Below are 15863 nucleotides of genomic sequence, written 5' to 3' on the forward strand. Positions count from 1 at the left end.
ACTTGGGGATCTGACACCTGTGTGGCCTTTTCCTTGCTGTGGGGACCTCCTCAGCCCCTGTGCAGATCCGGGTCCCCTCCTCCTCCGTAGCATTGAATGGAATAGTGTGTCGTGATCTCTGCTGGGCTTGAGTCCCTTGGACATCTTTGAATTCTGAGTTTAGCATCTTTGAATTCTGAGTCTAGATGTCCGTTAGACATCTTTGAATTCTTGAGTGGAGCCTGGCACTCAGTAGGTGCTCACGTAAGCATGGATAGAATGAATGAATGAATGAATGAACAAATGATCCTGCTTTAGTGATGAGGAAAGTGCGGCGTGATGAGGTGCAGGCTCTTCCCCAAGGCCACAGCGGTGTGGCCCCGTGGTGGTGGCGGGGCCGCAGAAGCCTCCTCCGGCTGCCCTCGAACGCGCCAGCTGGGAGCTTGCTCGCCAGAGGCGTGTGTGCGTGCTGAGCGCCCGGCCTCCTTCCAGGCAAGTCTCAGGGCATTGACGCACTTCCCAGACCGTGGCCCCAGGCTGCGTCAGAGATGAGTGATGGGTCTCTGCGCCGCCCACAGCCGGGGACCCTCGTGGCCCCCCCAGGGGAGAGCCCGCGGGCACATCTCATATCTGAGCTGTCAAGTTTTGCGTCTCTGCTTTTGAGGCTTCGGGGTTTAATTGCTTCAGGGCAGGCAGTTCTCTCGCAGCAATTGGACAGGGCCTGGAGGTGGCAGGACTGCGTTATCGACCCAGAGCCTGCCCTCCCTGACACTGCGGAACCGGAAGAAGCGATGATGAACTCGGTGCTGTCTGCACCCCCGCTCAACCTGCACCGTGTTTCCGTTGCAATATCGCCTGTGTCCCATGTGCTGGGAAAAGCAGCCAGGCCCGTCTGTCTGAAGCACGGGGGCGGGTGATGGGGATCGAGTTGGGCAGAGACAAATGAGGAGGCCGAGGACTTCCAGGTCAGGGCTGAAGCAAAGGCAGGATGGAAGTTCTTTGCAGAAAGGGGGAGCGGGGGGCCGTGCCCGTCTGCAGCAGCTGCGGTGGCTGGCGTCAGGCTCCTGCTCCCTTCTGGTGCAGGGTCGAGGTGTGAGTGGCATGAGGCAGGGTCTGCCTGTTACTGCCCTTGTGCCCAGAGCAGTGTCAGGTCAGATGACTGCGGAAGCAAGCGTGGGTCAGGGTCTCTGACACATTCACACGTGGTTCGAGTCAGAAAGATGCCCCGCCCCTCACAAGCCAGAGGGCAGCTGGGAGGACCAGCAGGCCGGGGGCTCAGGGCGTGGTGCTTCTGCTCCTTTGGGAGGATTTGGAGAAGCTTCTGGAGGATACGGCCTTTCAGAGGTGCCTCAGAAGATGGTAGGGATCTTGACAACAAGAGAAGGGTGGGTACATTGGTCAGCTCAGGCAGCCACGAGAACACAGCCTATACAGTCTCTTCTCACCGTGCAGAGGCAGGAAGTCCGGCCCACGGCGGGTTCCGGGGAGGACCCGCCTCCCGGCTCCTTCCTGCTGTGTGCTCATGGGGCAGAGAGAGCAGGTGCCCTGGTCTCTTCCTCTTCTTGTTAGGACACGAATCCCACTGTGCGCCCACCCTCATGACCCCCAAAGGCCTCCGAATGCCATCCCAGTGGGGGCAAGGGCTTCAACACGTGGGTCTGGGGGCTCAGACATTTGGTCCATAGGAGAGGGCAGCAGCCCCTTGAGAGAAGGGGCCTGGTGCAGAGGTAGCAGTGCCCAAGGCACATTCGGGCCAGGCACAAGGGCCACCTGCCACGGGAAGAGAAGAGCAGCAGGGGGCGAGGCCTAGAAAGGCAGGTGGGCCCCACAGGCAGAAGGGTCACTGTGACTTTGGAGGCCAGTGAGAACGTCCTGTGGATTGTGGGGGGGTCTCGGGCACTGGGGAGTGAGAGCAGGCAGTGCGATTCCTGCTTCCCCCTCCGCCTGCCCCTCGCTGCCTGTCAGCAGCCCTGAACCCCCACCCTCCCAGGTAAGGTGTGCCTCTGACGCCCTCGGGCCCAGGGGCTCGAGTGGGGAAGGGCGGTGCCCTCGCACCTGGGCCCGGGGCCCCAGCCACAGCCTGCGCTTTTTCCCCAGTGCTTAGCCAGCGCCACGGAAGGCGTGCGGCTGGCAGCCCGGATTGTGGACACGCCCTGCAATGAGATGAACACGGACACCTTTCTCGAGGTGCGTGGCCCTGAGGGTCGTGCCAGAGGTGGGACCAGGATGGGCCGGTGGGTCCGTAGACCCCGAGGAGGGTCGGGGGAAACCTGGGGCTGGAGGGGGTCGGGGTTCGCAGTGTCTTCACCTGCCTGGGGCAGCCTGGGGCTGCTGCCAACGAATTCTGGCTCCCCGTCCAGCTGTAAGGGGCCTGCGGGCCTGGGCCAAGGGTGGAGGGAGGACAGGGCCTTCATCCAAGGCCCCTCTGCAGGACTCCAGCCACGAGCTGCAGGAAATTGCAGAGCGGGGAGGGCGCGTGAGCCTTCTCTTCTGGGTCTAATCACGCTGAAAGCCGAGAGAGTTGGAGCTGCCGGCCTCCAGGCCCGGGCCCTCTCCCACCATGCAGCCGTCAGCGCATCGCTGGCCCAGAGCCTTGGCCTCGCCTTGGTTCAAGCTGTCACGTGCCTCCGTGTTGTTTTTTTCCATGAACACGTCCAGGAGATTAGGAGTGTTGGAAAGGAGCTGGGGATCACCCCAACCGTCATCCGGGACGAGGAGCTGAAGACAAGGGGATTCGGAGGTGGGTGGGGGCCTGGTCCTCACGGGCCGGCCTCGGAGTGGCGCAGGGTACCTTGGGTGGCAGAAAGGCAGTGGGCCACGTGGCATATTGTCCCAAGCTTCATCCTGAAGGAGACCGGCCCGCGTCCAACCCTGAGACTGGACCTCAGGAGGCAGACCGCCTCTGGGGGACTGAGCGGGCAGCGGCTCAGATTCTGATTCAGACTCTGGAGGCCGCGGGCTCCAAGCCCTTCCCCAGCCGCTCCCGCTCCGGCCTCCTCACGTGCCACGGTCCTGGCTCTGTGGGCCAGCTCAGCAGGGCCTTTCTGTTCCTCGAAACACAAGTTCAAGTTCACGTCCTCACTGGGCCTTGTAGTGCGACTCCCTCCATCTGGAATACTTTCACCCAAGATGCTCTCGCGGCAAAGACATTGTGCCCTGCGTGTCTCGGCTCAAAGCCACTGCCTCACGGAGCCTTCTCTGATTACCAGGCCCACCCTTCCTCACACCCTGGGTCCCGGAGGTGCAGTGACAGCTAGGACAAGGTGCTTTCAGACTGGCAGGGGGAAGGTCCCTGTCCTTTTGTCTGTGGGTGCAAAACAAACTACACTGGAAGGCAGCTGCTAAGAGCAGGCACGTTCACGGTCCCACAGTCCCGTGGTGAGTCTCGGGCCTGGCTCGGCTCCGTCCCAGCCCCAGGGTCTCACCTGGGCTGCTGTCAAGGTGTTAACAGGGCTGCGTCATCTGAAAGCTTGACCGGGGCTGGGGACGCGCCCCCAGCAAGGTCCACTCCTGGCACTACCAGCAGGCCGCAGGTGCTCACGGGCTGTTCCCTGTCACGTGGGCCTCCCTTTGAGTGGCTCTCAGTGGTGGTAGCTCCTTCCGTCACGGGCAGGCCTCCGGGCGAGGGAGCGAGGAGAGCAGCCATGCCGATGGCAGCAGGTCTCTTTCTGTAACTTGATCTTGGAAATGGTGTCTCAGCGCTTCTGCCATGTCCAGCAGTGAGGCGTGAGGCCTCGCCCACGCTCAGAGGAGAGGTCCACACGGTTGTGAATGCCACGAGGCAGGGGTCACTGGGGGCCTTGGGGTGCGTGTCGCAGGCACGTAAACAGATCACCGTGGAGAGGAAGGCCGCTCCTGTCAGAGAACTTCGCGGAGGAGGCATCCTTTGCAGTAGGTCTTGCAGGATGAGCAGGAGTCTGCCAGGCAGCCATTATTGGCTCTTGTCCTGGTTGCTGTGATTGTCCAGGTTAGTTGTTGGAGAACCTGGGGCATGAACTCTGCCCTCAGTAGGCCGCGATTTTCTTGAGAAGCTGAGGAGTCCACTGAACAGCAAGGCAGGGGAGGGAGCGGGCTTGGACAGGGCGGTGAGTCTGAGTACGTGGAGCCTTCGGGAGGGGAGAAAGAGCGTGGGCTGGAGCGGCCTTGAAGCATTATCCAAAGATCATTTCATTCTGCAATCCTGTGTTTCTTTCTGGGAATGATACAGTATTTTTTCCCCAGTGGTTTTTCTTGCCTAACAATGCTTCGCATAGAATCGTTTGCAGCCCCAGAACCTTGGAACTAATTTGCATTCCTGGTCCCCGCTGGCCAGGGGGCAGGAAAGGGGGCAGGGAGTTGGGGCTTGGACAGCACTCCAGGAGAAATAAGCCAAAGCTAGAAGATATTTCTTGGGAGAGAGCTCGTATCTCCGGCGGCGGGGGGGCGGGGGGGGAGGGCAGCTGGGGGTCCTCTGCTCGGTTCAGCAGGAGCCTAACCAACCCCTCCTGTGCTGCCCACAGGACTCTACGGTGTTGGCAAAGCCGCCGTCCACCCGCCAGCGCTGGCCGTCCTCAGCCACACCCCTGACGGAGCCACCCAGACCATTGCATGGGTGGGCAAGGGGATCGTCTATGACACCGGGGGTCTCAGCATCAAAGGGAAGGTGAGGTGCTGGGCGCTGCTCCGGTAGGCCCCAGGGTGCGGGCCTGAGGCGTTGGAGCGAGGTGACCAGGTTCTGGGGGCTCGGAGCTGGGGCCCGCCTCTGGGAGCCAGGTTCAGGGGGAGCATTCGTGAGGCTGATTCCCCTCCCGAGAGGGTTGACTTCATGCCCACACTTCACACAGGAGCCTGGAAACAAAAACACAGGAGGATCCAGAAAAAAGCCGCAGAAATGATTCAAGGGCGGGGAAACAGAGCCCGGGAGGCGGGGTTCCAGGAGGCAGGTGGCCCCCACCCCCGCTCTCCACGGCCTTGGGTTTTCAGGGAGGGACTGCTCAGGGCAGGTCGCCCGGACTGCAAGTGCCCTGCACGAAGGAACGAGAACCTGGAGCCGGAGGCAAGCCGCCTGGGAGCGTGGCCGTGCGGCTGAAGTCCCAGAAGTCTCTCCTGTGGGTGGCCTTTGAGGTCCGGATGTCTCAGGACGATGCGTACTTAAGAAAGGCCAGTCTGTGCCCGCATCGGTCTGCCTCAGAGCCACCTGCCCCTCTCCACACCCAGCACGTCAGGGGCCTTCTGGGCACCGGGAGCTCTGATGGCACCAGGCACAGGAGCGAGGCGTCTTCGTCTGCTCTCTCCACCCTCGTGTGTGGCGCAGCCCCCGAGCACCAGGCCCGGGCCGGGCTCCAACGGGCAAAGGCTGGGAGGGGCTCGAAGGGACAGACATGTGAAATTTATGCCACAGGAAATCTAAAAGGAGAGAATCAGCCAGCCCGGAGAGAAAGCTTTGGGAGGGAGGGGACGAGCCAAGCTCACACAGAGCACACGCGGAAAACTGGCGGCCCGCACGCCTCACGGACGGGCCGTTAGCCCAGATGGAGTTTCACAGTCTGCGCTAGTTCCCAGCGTCTGCAAACGGGAAGCATTCTCACGAAAGACTGGATTTCTGACTTTTGTAAACTCAGAAGATGAAACAGTGCTGGTCCTGCATTCTCACCTGGCGGCATCCTGCTGGAGCTGGGTGGTGGCTGCACCCATGGGTGTAGCCTGTGTCCTCCAGTTTGCTGCAGGCCCCACCGCTCCCTGTCACCTCTCTCACCCTGGACCTTAGTGTCAGCTGCCATGTAGGGTATGGATTACGCTGCTAGTGTTAGTCCTTCTAGCCTCTCTAGTATATTTGGTAGCTAGAGTGAATGATCTTTTTTTTTTTTTTTTTTTTAACATCTCTCCTCTAAACAATAAAATTATTTTCAGGACTGATCGGGAAATGAAACTAATGATAACAAAGGTTTAAAAAAAACAAACACTAATTGCGAATTAACTGATAGTGAATTCTCTTTTATTGAATGCCATCCCTTCTATCGTGCCAGCAAAAAAATTTAAGATAAATATTACAGTGCAAATCAAGAAAACAGTGCAAATCAAGAAATGGATTAACACTTTTAAATGTCATTTTGCGATTTTTTTAATAGAAAACACTTATGCCTCCACGTTGGTCTGTTGTCATGGACGTTAGTGTCATAGGTTCTGTTTTCAGGGCTGCCTTCTGCGGATCTGTCAACTTTATCAAAATTGATCTTTACATCTTAATATTCACCAGACAGAGGCACCAGATTCACCAGTCTGTTTTCATTCGTAATCTGTCCCGAAACAGTTCATTTTAACTTTGAAGAGTTTCTGTCACATGAAGGAACCGATACACAAACACTCAGGAGAAGTTGTGAACGTGAGGCCCGCTTGGCAGGGGCTGCCGAAACTTCTACTTCCCGTGAAACTCCAGCAACTGTGACACCGTGCCCGTCTTCTGTTCTCTGAGGGTGATGTTAGAGGCTTTCGACCTTCCATGGAGTAGAAACGTCGTCAGCAGGACGACTGCGGGTGCTCACACGGCCGCGGGAAGCCAGGAGACCCAGGCTTACCGCACCCTCGGGCTGACTTGGAGTCCCGCGGTCGGTCGGGGGCACCAACGCGTGACATCGCAGGCACTGCAGATGCCACTGCCTTGGAAGCCAGACCGCATAATCCGGCCCTTAGGAACCGTCCTTGGAAGGAAGGGAGGCGCGTCACTGAGGCCGTGCGCGTGGGGCCCGCTGTTTAACTGGCAGCTATTACCATCCATTAGAAGAATGTTTCTAAAAGGATAAGTAATTAAAATAGGCAATTTGAAGCTTTTATTTATATGATTAGGCCTCACTTCAACCAACAGCAGATTTTTTTGGGGTGGAATAATTTACCGGTGATGACAGCAGGCAAACTGGCTTCCAGTCGGGTTATCACCGCTTTTAAATTCTCCCCGGACGGTGAGCCCCCTCGGCCCCTGAGCCCCCTCGGCCCCTGAGCCCCCTCGGCCCCCTGGCGCTGGCCACTCCTCCCTCCCACCCTCGATAGGCAGCTGAGTTCTGGCAGGTAGAACTGCAGGCTTGTTTCTCCTTGGATCAGATGCTTGTTTTGAATGTTAGTTTGTGGGAGGGTCAGAGTGAGGAAGCCGGCTTGCTGAGAATCAGTTATTTTGCTTGTGGTATCAGCTTCCAATTTTGCAGGAAAGCCATAGCTCCGTTTCCAAATATTTCAGAGGCAAATTAGGATCAGCGTGAACTAGCGGGTCTCAACTACATTGTCTCAGGACCCCTTACCCTCTTAAAAAGTATTGATCCCAAAGATGTTTTGTTTGTAAAGGTGATGTCTGTTGACGTTTACCCTGCTAGCATTTAAAATGCAGAAATTTTAAAGATATTTATTAATTCACTTAAAAATAACAATATAAACCTGTTGCATGTTAACATAAATGATATAACTTACGAAAATAACTATATTTTCCAAAGTGAAGAATGACTAGTGAGGGGAGAGGCATTTTACATTTTCGCAAACCTCTTTAGTGTCTGCCTTAATAGGAGGCATCTGCGATCGTGTCTCTGCTCTTACATTTAGTTCACTGTGACATGTTGTTTTAGCTGAATGTAAAAAAAATCTGGCCTTACTCATTTCATAGCTGAAAGAGGGAGAAGCATTTTAGTACGCTTCTCAGGTCACCGAAGACGTTCTTTGCTATTACACTAAAACTCCACAAGTGGTAGTTCCCGACAGGTTACAGTGTGGCATCTGAAACACTGTCACCTTACTCTGTTACATGAAAATCTACTGGTCTGTCTTGAACTTGAATGCATGATTTCGTAAGATCATGCATATGTCATTTGGAAAATTTGCTTGCAGAGTTATGCGGAATCTCCCAATGTCAACACATTTCTTTATAAACTACTTTTTAAATCACATTCATTAATATCACTACTCATGTCATTTAAAGAGTCATTGAGTATTAGAAAGTTGTCGTGGAGGCAGAAACACGTTTTCCAAAATCCCGATTTTTGCTCGAGAGCTCAGATTCTACCACTGGCAACAAAGAACGTCGCCGTTTTCCTGGAAGTGAGAGGCTCGCTTTGTTCATTTTTGAGAAAATACCGGCCAGATACGCAAGGCTGAATAGCCACCGTGGGTCAGCTGTTCTCCCGAGTGGGAGTGGCTGGTGAGAACCGGAGCTCGCAGCTCCAAGGGCCGCAGCCGCCTCCGCTCCGGCCGGCACAGCCCTCGTGCGTGCGGGTCCCTGCCATTCCATCACAGAACTTTGAAAGCGGCCGCACTCAACGGCTGAGATTTTTAAAAGTTAATAATGTTACTGCGTCAGCAAGGAAACTCGGGTGACATTGGCAGCACTTTGCTTTCCTGGAGGGCTGAAAACGAGGCCAGGCACCGCCGGGTCACTGGGTGCCACGCCTGGTACTGCGCGGCGTCTCCGGCCAAGGTCACCTGCGCTCCATCTGTGGGCGCTCAACCCAGTGAAAAGGGCGGATAGCACCTTAGTGTTAGCACAGGAATCGTCTCTTTCATTAAAGCTGGGAGTGGGGTGGAGGGCGGGAGGACGGGGTCTGCGGTGCGTGGACGGGGTCTGCGGTGCGTGCACGGGCTTCACGAGCGGCGGGGCGGCCCCTGCCGTTCGGCGTGCGTTCTGCCTGTGCCGGGCCTGCGACCGGGAGACACAGTCCAGAGGCCGTATCCCACGCTGTTTTCTGGGTGGGCCATTTTGCAAGTGCTTTGATTCCAGATCTGAGGCCCCATTTTCCCATTTAAACAATCCTGTGCTTTCTCGCGGTTTAGGTCAAAACAGACAGCTTATCTTCAATAGTGTTGGCGGGGTCATTTTCGCTCAACTTAATTGTAAAAGCAGCTCAGTTTATATCTAAAAATACTTTTCATTAAAACTCAAGACTCATGTAATCCGATAAAGTTTCAGAAAATCATGCAGTTCGTTTCAAACCGAAATTCTTACGTGTGATGACCTGCTGTTAATTTAAAAGATGAACTTGTCAGTTAGAGTCGGGAGCCTGTAAAATATGAAAATGTGTGACTACTCTCAACTGCATTATAGAAAGTCGCATTTACCTCTGGCAGGAGGGCACCTCCGATACTGGCGGCTTCTTGTTAGACCCGCCTACCCAGGAGGTGCCAGGGGAGGATGGGCAGGGTGGTGGGCTTGCAGGTGTCCTCACCAGCGTGGCGGGATTGGTGACATGACGGTGACATTTGAGAAGAGTTCACCTTAACTCAAGTGGGTCGTTCAAGGTAGTGCCGTGAAGGGGCACAGAGCGCCGAGAACAAAAGTGTCAGGCCAGAGGGTGACGGGCGTGAGCGCTAGTGCGAGGGAGTGCGGCCTGTCCCCGGGCAGCCTGTCTGGAGGCGGCGTCACGGCCTGGCCTCCAAGCCGGGGGAGCTGTGTGTGCGGCACCCTGGCCCGGCGAGTACAGCAGCTCTGGGTGTCTCGCCCTCCTACCCCCACCCCCAACGTGGCACAGTCCCCTTGGGTCACCCCTGAAGCTCTGCTCAATTGGAAGGGTCCCCTGGACTTCAGTCATTACTTCCTGGTGCTTCTGGAAAACGGTCACCTGACGGTGGGAGTCTCCTGGGTTCAGGGGCACCAGGTTCTGCAGGTCTGGGGAACCCCTGGGGCCCTGGGGTGCCCAGGAGGTGGGGCAGGCGGGGCACTGTGGCTGGTCGACCAGCCCCACTCACCTTGGCCTGTCCATTTGTGCCACCTTAGACCACCATGCCTGGGATGAAGAGAGACTGTGGGGGTGCTGCGGCCATCCTGGGGGCCTTCAGAGCTGCTGTGAAGCAGGTGCGCGGGGCCCCATCACTGCAGTCCTGGGGGAGGGGGGTCCCCAGTCTTCTCCCGAGGGCCATCACCCCATCCCCCCGAGTCTACTCAGCTCGGTGCCTTCCCCCCTCTGTGCTCCCGTGGTGGCCCCTCCCGGATCCCCAGAGCTTCCTGCTTTGTCAAAGCTCCTCTGCCTGAGCATGTCACTACCTGAGTATCATCTCTGCCTGTGTCACCCGAGATCAGAGTCCCCAGCGCCTGCCGCTCAGAGTCTGGCTTGTACTGGGCACCCTGTGAGTGTTTAGTGAAGAGCCACGTAGCACAAGTAGGTAGAACCCCACGCGTGGGGCCCTGGACCGAGCTCCTACGCATAGATTTTCTTAGATACCATGCCCCGCCCAACAGCTTTGTTCTGCGCCACAGTGACCACTGGGGAATGGCCTGGCCAGGACTAACCTGTTCCCACACTCAGCCCCAGCAGGCATCTGGAGCTCAGGCCAGGAAGACCATCCCTGGGGGTCCCGCATGGAGTAGGGGACAGATGTGGGATCTGCACACAGCAGCCCATGGGCGCCAGGTCCCCTGTCAGCAGCGACACCCTCCAGCAGAGGGTCCTGCTCTGGTGGATGCCAGAGGCTGGCGGGGAGGGGCTCTCAAGCTGCGAGGACAGCAGTGGCAGCCGTGGGGACTTGGTTTCCTGTCCTCGGGCCTGGGGTGACGTGTCCTCTGACAGACGGAGGGCCTGTCTCGTGCCACCTGCCGAGTCGGAGTCTTCTGTCGTCTGACTTCACATCAGCACAGCCCTTGCTGTCGGCCAGTTACCTACCAGTCACACCATGGGGGCGCCACCTGTGCTGGTGGATGCCCGGGGCCGCCATCTTCATTTTCCGCAGACCCTGTTGTCCAGGGCCCATCGTGGCCCAGGAGGGGGCTGTCCTCTGGGCAGGGGTGGCAGTGGAGCCCACAGGGCAGGGAAAGGCAGCAGGACAGCTGGCTTTCAGACCTCCGCGAAGAGACACCTGCTTCCGCTAGGGGTCACCTTGTGTGACTGCTGTATTGACCCTGTGCCATTTGGGCCTGAGCGTCCGGTTTCACAGGTCCCCATTTGCTTGGTCCTAAGAGCCTCTCCTGTCCAAACCCAAAGAGGGAGGGGCACTCTGGAGCTGGCCACCCCAGCCGGGCCTGCCACCTGCACATGGGAGGTCCAGGGAGGGGCTGGCCAGTGTTTGTGAACTGTGGCCAGGAGGAGGGGACTGGGGTATGCCCTGGGAATAGCCTGGGTGACCATTTTAAGCAAGGACATCCAGGGGAGCCCAGGGGGCCCCATGCTCACCACACTCCATCCATACGTCAGAGATTGCTGAGACCAGCTCACTGAGCAGCGGGTCTCTCCATGTGGGACAGGCCTGGCCTCGTGGAGCCCAACAGTTAGAACCAGGTCCCTGAGCGAGGGAGAGCCCCGGTTAGGGGACCAGCTGGCAGCGACTTTGGGGAGCCCTGGTTAGGGGACCAGCTGGTGTTTGCCCCAAGGACGTGGCGGGCCCCCTCTTGCTGAAGGCTCTTGGTTAAGGAGATTGCCCAGGAAACACAGGGACCGCTGCGTGTTCTTGGGGCATTGAGGCCTCGTCCCCAGGCAGCAACACTTGGGGGATAACCAGGTGTATCACCTCACCCTTGGGGGTCCGCACCCATCAGAAGCCAAAGGCTCTAAGAACGAAAGGAAGCCAGGACTCCAGGGTGGCCCCTCACTGCCTAAAGCCATGATCCCTGGGGAGGAGCACAGGGCAGGGTGCTGTCTTTTGGACTGCAAAGTCTCAGTGCCATAAAAAGTGTTTATTCAACAAAGGCGGGATGTGCCCTGACTTGCTCGGGGGTGACTTACTTCCTCGTGCGGCTCCTTCAGGCCACTTCTAAGAGGTTCAGCTTTTTCCTGTCACTACCTACGAGCCCTCCCCTTCCCATGGGGCTCCCCGTGCACATGGTTCCCCGGTCAAGCTAGGAGAACACAAAAGGTCTTGGCAAGAAGTTTCCAATTCATGCCAGTCAGGAGCCGGGCCTGTTCCCTGGGAGAGAAGCGGGTACCCCGGGAGGAAGGAGGGCCCGGCCCACATGGGGGGGGGCAGGGCGGCTGCTCTCGGCTGCTCTGGGGGCCTTGGGGCCAGCACCTCTGGAGCCAGGCCCCAGCCAGGCCGGCTCCTGCTCCGGCCTTCCTAGGGTCTGTCTCAAGCCACCAGCCACAGGCCCTCTGTGAGCCCTGCGGGGGACACTGCAGGAGGAGTACCAGCCGGCCACCCTCTCGTCCCCTCGCTGGCTGGAGACTAGCAGGGAGTGGCGCCAGCGTTCGACGAGGCATTCGCCTGCTCGGCACTGCAGGCCCAGCCCGGGTGGCAGCACCCGGCTGCTGCCACCCGTCCCCCGACCCCACCCCGGGCCCTGCTGGCTCGGTAGATAAGCTTGTCGGAGGGACACGAGGGGACCACGGCCTCGCTATAGGTGCTGTCTGCCGGCTCCTCTGAGGGGAGCAGCTGCTGCCTGTTGGGGGCCCAGCCCGCGGCGGGGTGGATTGGAGGCCCCACACGGCTGGCACGTCTCCTTGTCTTCTGCTCCCACAAAGGGTCTGTAGGTAGACTCCCCCAGTCACGGGCGGCGTGGGGCTCAGCAGGTTTGTGCAGTTGGGGATGTTGACCGCCGGCCGGGAGCGGCCGGCTCACGCCCTGGTAAGCGGCAGAGCCAGGGTTCAGGCTCGCAGCCCGGCCCCGCTGCCGAGTTCGCCCTCACGTCGCATGGGCTCCACGGAGGGAGACCGGGGTTCCCCAGAGAGGGGGAGCCTTGGCCTCGTTGCCCGATGCCAGGACTGGCGAGGAAGCTCTGCTCCCTGCAGCCCTGTCCGTCTGTCGGCTTCGGAGCACAGTGGGTCGGGGAGCTCCAGCCCGGCCTCCTCTGTGACTGGGGCCTCTGCCCGTGTCCCTGCCAGGGTTTCAGAGACAACCTGCATGCGGTGTTCTGCCTGGCCGAGAACTCGGTGGGGCCCAACGCCACCAGGCCCGATGACATCCACCTGCTGTACTCAGGAAAGTAAGGCTGCCCGCCACCACCACCTACTCCCTCTGGGGGCATCGGCTCCCGCCGTCAGGTCCAGGCCCCAGGGCCAGGCCGGTAGCCTGAGCCATGCACGGCTGGCCGGGAGCGGACTTCACCCTGCTCTCCCCGGCCAGGGGCATGTCCTATGACAGGCCACCCGGTGTCACTGGACTAGGTGCTGGGCTCCCTTGGGGCACCTGGCTCAGGAGCTTGGGATTTACCCTACTTTAGTGCGCTGAGTCGCCCCTCCCCACACACAGGTACCTACCTGTCTCTTGACCCTGAGAGGCGCGTCCTCTGCATGTACCCAGGGCCAGGCGCTTGTGTGAGTGCCGCCCACACTCTTGGTCGGCCATCTCACAGATGAGGAAACTGAGGCATGGGCGCCAGGCAGCTTGCCCCAGCTCCCGGGGTCACCCGATGCCCTTGACTCCTGACCCTGGCGTTGCATGGCTGTGGGGGGCGGAGGGCGCAGTTGCAGAGATGAGGGCTGTGGGCAGGGTCACCTGTTCCTGGGGGCCTGACCCCCACTGTCCCGGGAGCGCCATGCTGACAGGGTCTCTGCCCCGAGCAGGACTGTGGAAATCAACAACACGGATGCCGAGGGCAGGCTGGTCCTGGCCGACGGCGTGTCCTACGCCTGCAAGGACCTGGGAGCCGACATCATCCTGGACATGGCCACGCTGACGGGAGCGCAGGTGGGCCCCTTAGCTGCAGCCCCTGGGGAGCTTGGGCCCACCTGGACTGCAGTGGGGAGAGGCTACCATCACTCCATCTTAATGACCTGGGGAGGGGGCCCAAGGGGCTTGTCTGCGGCACCCGGGGAGGGTACAGCAGCAGAGTCCGTGGACCGAGGCCGGTATGCACGGACGTGTGGACAGCATTGGACGCCTCCCGCCGTGTGCCCCGCGCCCCGCTCCTCCCGCCGTGTCTGTCTGTGCTGTGACTGCCCTCTCTGGGCTTCTTCCTCCCCTCTCCGCCCTCCCTTTCCTTGTGTGTCTCCTGCTCCCTGTGCGGCTCCGTCCGTCTCCCTGGTCCCCTCCCACGATGTTACCTCCCAGGGCATCGCCACCGGCAAGTACCACGCCGCCGTGCTTACCAACAGCGCCGAGTGGGAGGCGGCCTGTGTGAAGGCTGGGAGGAAGTGTGGGGACCTGGTGCACCCCCTCGTCTACTGCCCCGAGCTGCACTTCAGCGAGTTCACCTCAGCCGTGGCCGACATGAAGAACTCGGTGGCGGTGGGTCTGGAGGGGCTCCTGCGCCCCGTGGAGGACAGGCAGAGCTCTGCCCCCAAGGGTTCAGTGTGACCCTGAGAAACAGCAGCAGTGCAGACCAGGGTCCCCCACGAGGCCCCAGATCTGTGCTGGGACAAGTGTCCACGGGGAGATGCACCCCTCTGGGGCTCCCTGCCAGCACATCCACTGCTCCAGGCTCCGGGGTTCCTCCCCACCTGGGGGTCGGTCTGTTGCCCCCATCAGCCCCTTTGCTGGCTGCCCTCCTGGGTGAAGGCAGACCTCTTAGCCCACAAGCCAGGACCTCGGGGTCCCAGGTCCCTCTCAGCTGTGTCCCCAGGGGGCACTGGCCCTCCCCCCAGACCCTTTCCTGCAAACACTAAGAAAGGCGGTGGCTGAGGGTGCTGGGGCGGGTCCAGGGGCCCTGCAGTGTCCACTGAGCGCCGAGCAGCAGCAGCCCTGAAGGAGCTCTTGGCGGAGACCCTCTCCCGCACCCTTGTTGCTGCGGGGAGGGGTCGCCATCTGAACTCCTGTACCCCCAGGACCGAGACAACAGCCCCAGCTCCTGTGCTGGCCTTTTTATTGCCTCACACATCGGCTTCGACTGGCCCGGGGTCTGGGTCCACCTGGACATTGCCGCGCCTGTGCACGCCGTGAGTGTCCTCCCTCCCATTAGGACACTTCCTCAGCCACCAGACAGCCTGCTCCCCCGCCTCCTCCCCACCAGCCTGGCTGCTCCCACCCCTCGCCCCCAGGCGTCCACAGCCCCTCTCTGGCTCATCGAGAACATTCCGTGTTGAGGGTCATACTGCCCGTGGCCCAGCCTCCTGGCCAGCTGTGGTCCCCCCGACCTCCCGTCTCCTCATCCCTGGGAACAGAGTGGCTGCTGTGTGTGGTCCTTCCCCAGCCAGCCTATCCTTGGCAAGAGGCCCAGGGCCCTGGGTCCCGCCCTTTCGTGGCCTGAGGAGAGCTGGGTTGGGCCCCCGAGTGTGCAGGGCAGCAGAAGCGGGGCTCAGGGCAGGTGCGGGGAGCCCCCTCAGAAGTGGGCTGGTGGAGGGTTTCCACGCCTCCCTGTGCCCACAGGGCGAGCGTGCCACGGGCTTCGGCGTGGCCCTCCTGCTGGCACTCTTCGGGCGAGCTTCTGAGGACCCTCTTCTGAACCTGGTGTCCCCGCTTGGCTGTGAGGAAGACGCTCAGGAGGAGGACTCGGAGAGGGACTCCAAAAGGCGCAGGCTCGTGTGAGGCGGGCCCGCTCCTGGCCCGGCCACAGAGAACTCTGCCTCGCCCTGCACTGATTAATTTTAAGCAATTGAAGATTATACCTTAAGATGATGGGCTTTGGTTTGTTCTTGTTTTTAGTTGTCGTGGTGACGGAAATGGCTCCTTCTTCTGTCTTAGGAGAACTTAGGGTTGGGAGGGCCCTGGAGGAGGGGGCGGGTCCTGGGGCGGTTTCTGTTTCAGTGGCCTGCCAGCTTCTGCAAACGGTGCTCCTTCCCGGGGCCTCGGGCTCCAGGGTGCAGGGACGGCCCCAACGCCTTCGGCCTGGTGGCCCTCAGGCCTCCCACATCCAGTTGGTGCCCAGGGCCGTTTCCAGCCCCAGGCCCTGTACATGGCACCCGCATTACATTGAGCCCAGGCCTGTTCCCCAGCCAGGGCTGCCATTTCCAGACACCTTGCCCCTTCGGAAGGATGGAGGTGACTTTGGGGACCCAGTTTTATGGAGCGAGAGGAGTCTCTACTCTGGCGCCTTAGAATTCGCTGGTGACTGAATTAAACATGGCCGCACCACA

The 15863-nt window shown here is 59.7% G+C and overlaps 1 protein-coding gene across 1 annotated transcript in view; it reads left to right on the forward strand.

Moving 5' to 3' along the window:
* LOC105296092 (syntaxin-16) overlaps positions 1–15863 on the forward strand; it is a 57608-nt gene extending 41745 nt beyond the window's left edge. Inside the window, exons 10-18 of the mRNA XM_011366026.2 lie at positions 2077–2166; positions 2638–2719; positions 4479–4621; positions 9704–9781; positions 12735–12835; positions 13416–13539; positions 13903–14079; positions 14616–14726; positions 15157–15863. Coding sequence (XP_011364328.1) covers positions 2077–2166; positions 2638–2719; positions 4479–4621; positions 9704–9781; positions 12735–12835; positions 13416–13539; positions 13903–14079; positions 14616–14726; positions 15157–15315 — 1065 coding nt within the window. The 3' untranslated portion in view covers positions 15316–15863. The remainder of the gene's footprint in view (positions 1–2076; positions 2167–2637; positions 2720–4478; positions 4622–9703; positions 9782–12734; positions 12836–13415; positions 13540–13902; positions 14080–14615; positions 14727–15156) is intronic.

This window comes from Pteropus vampyrus, unplaced genomic scaffold, assembly GCF_000151845.1.
Source record: "Pteropus vampyrus isolate Shadow unplaced genomic scaffold, Pvam_2.0 Scaffold118, whole genome shotgun sequence".
In the NCBI taxonomy this organism is placed as follows: domain Eukaryota; kingdom Metazoa; phylum Chordata; class Mammalia; order Chiroptera; family Pteropodidae; genus Pteropus; species Pteropus vampyrus.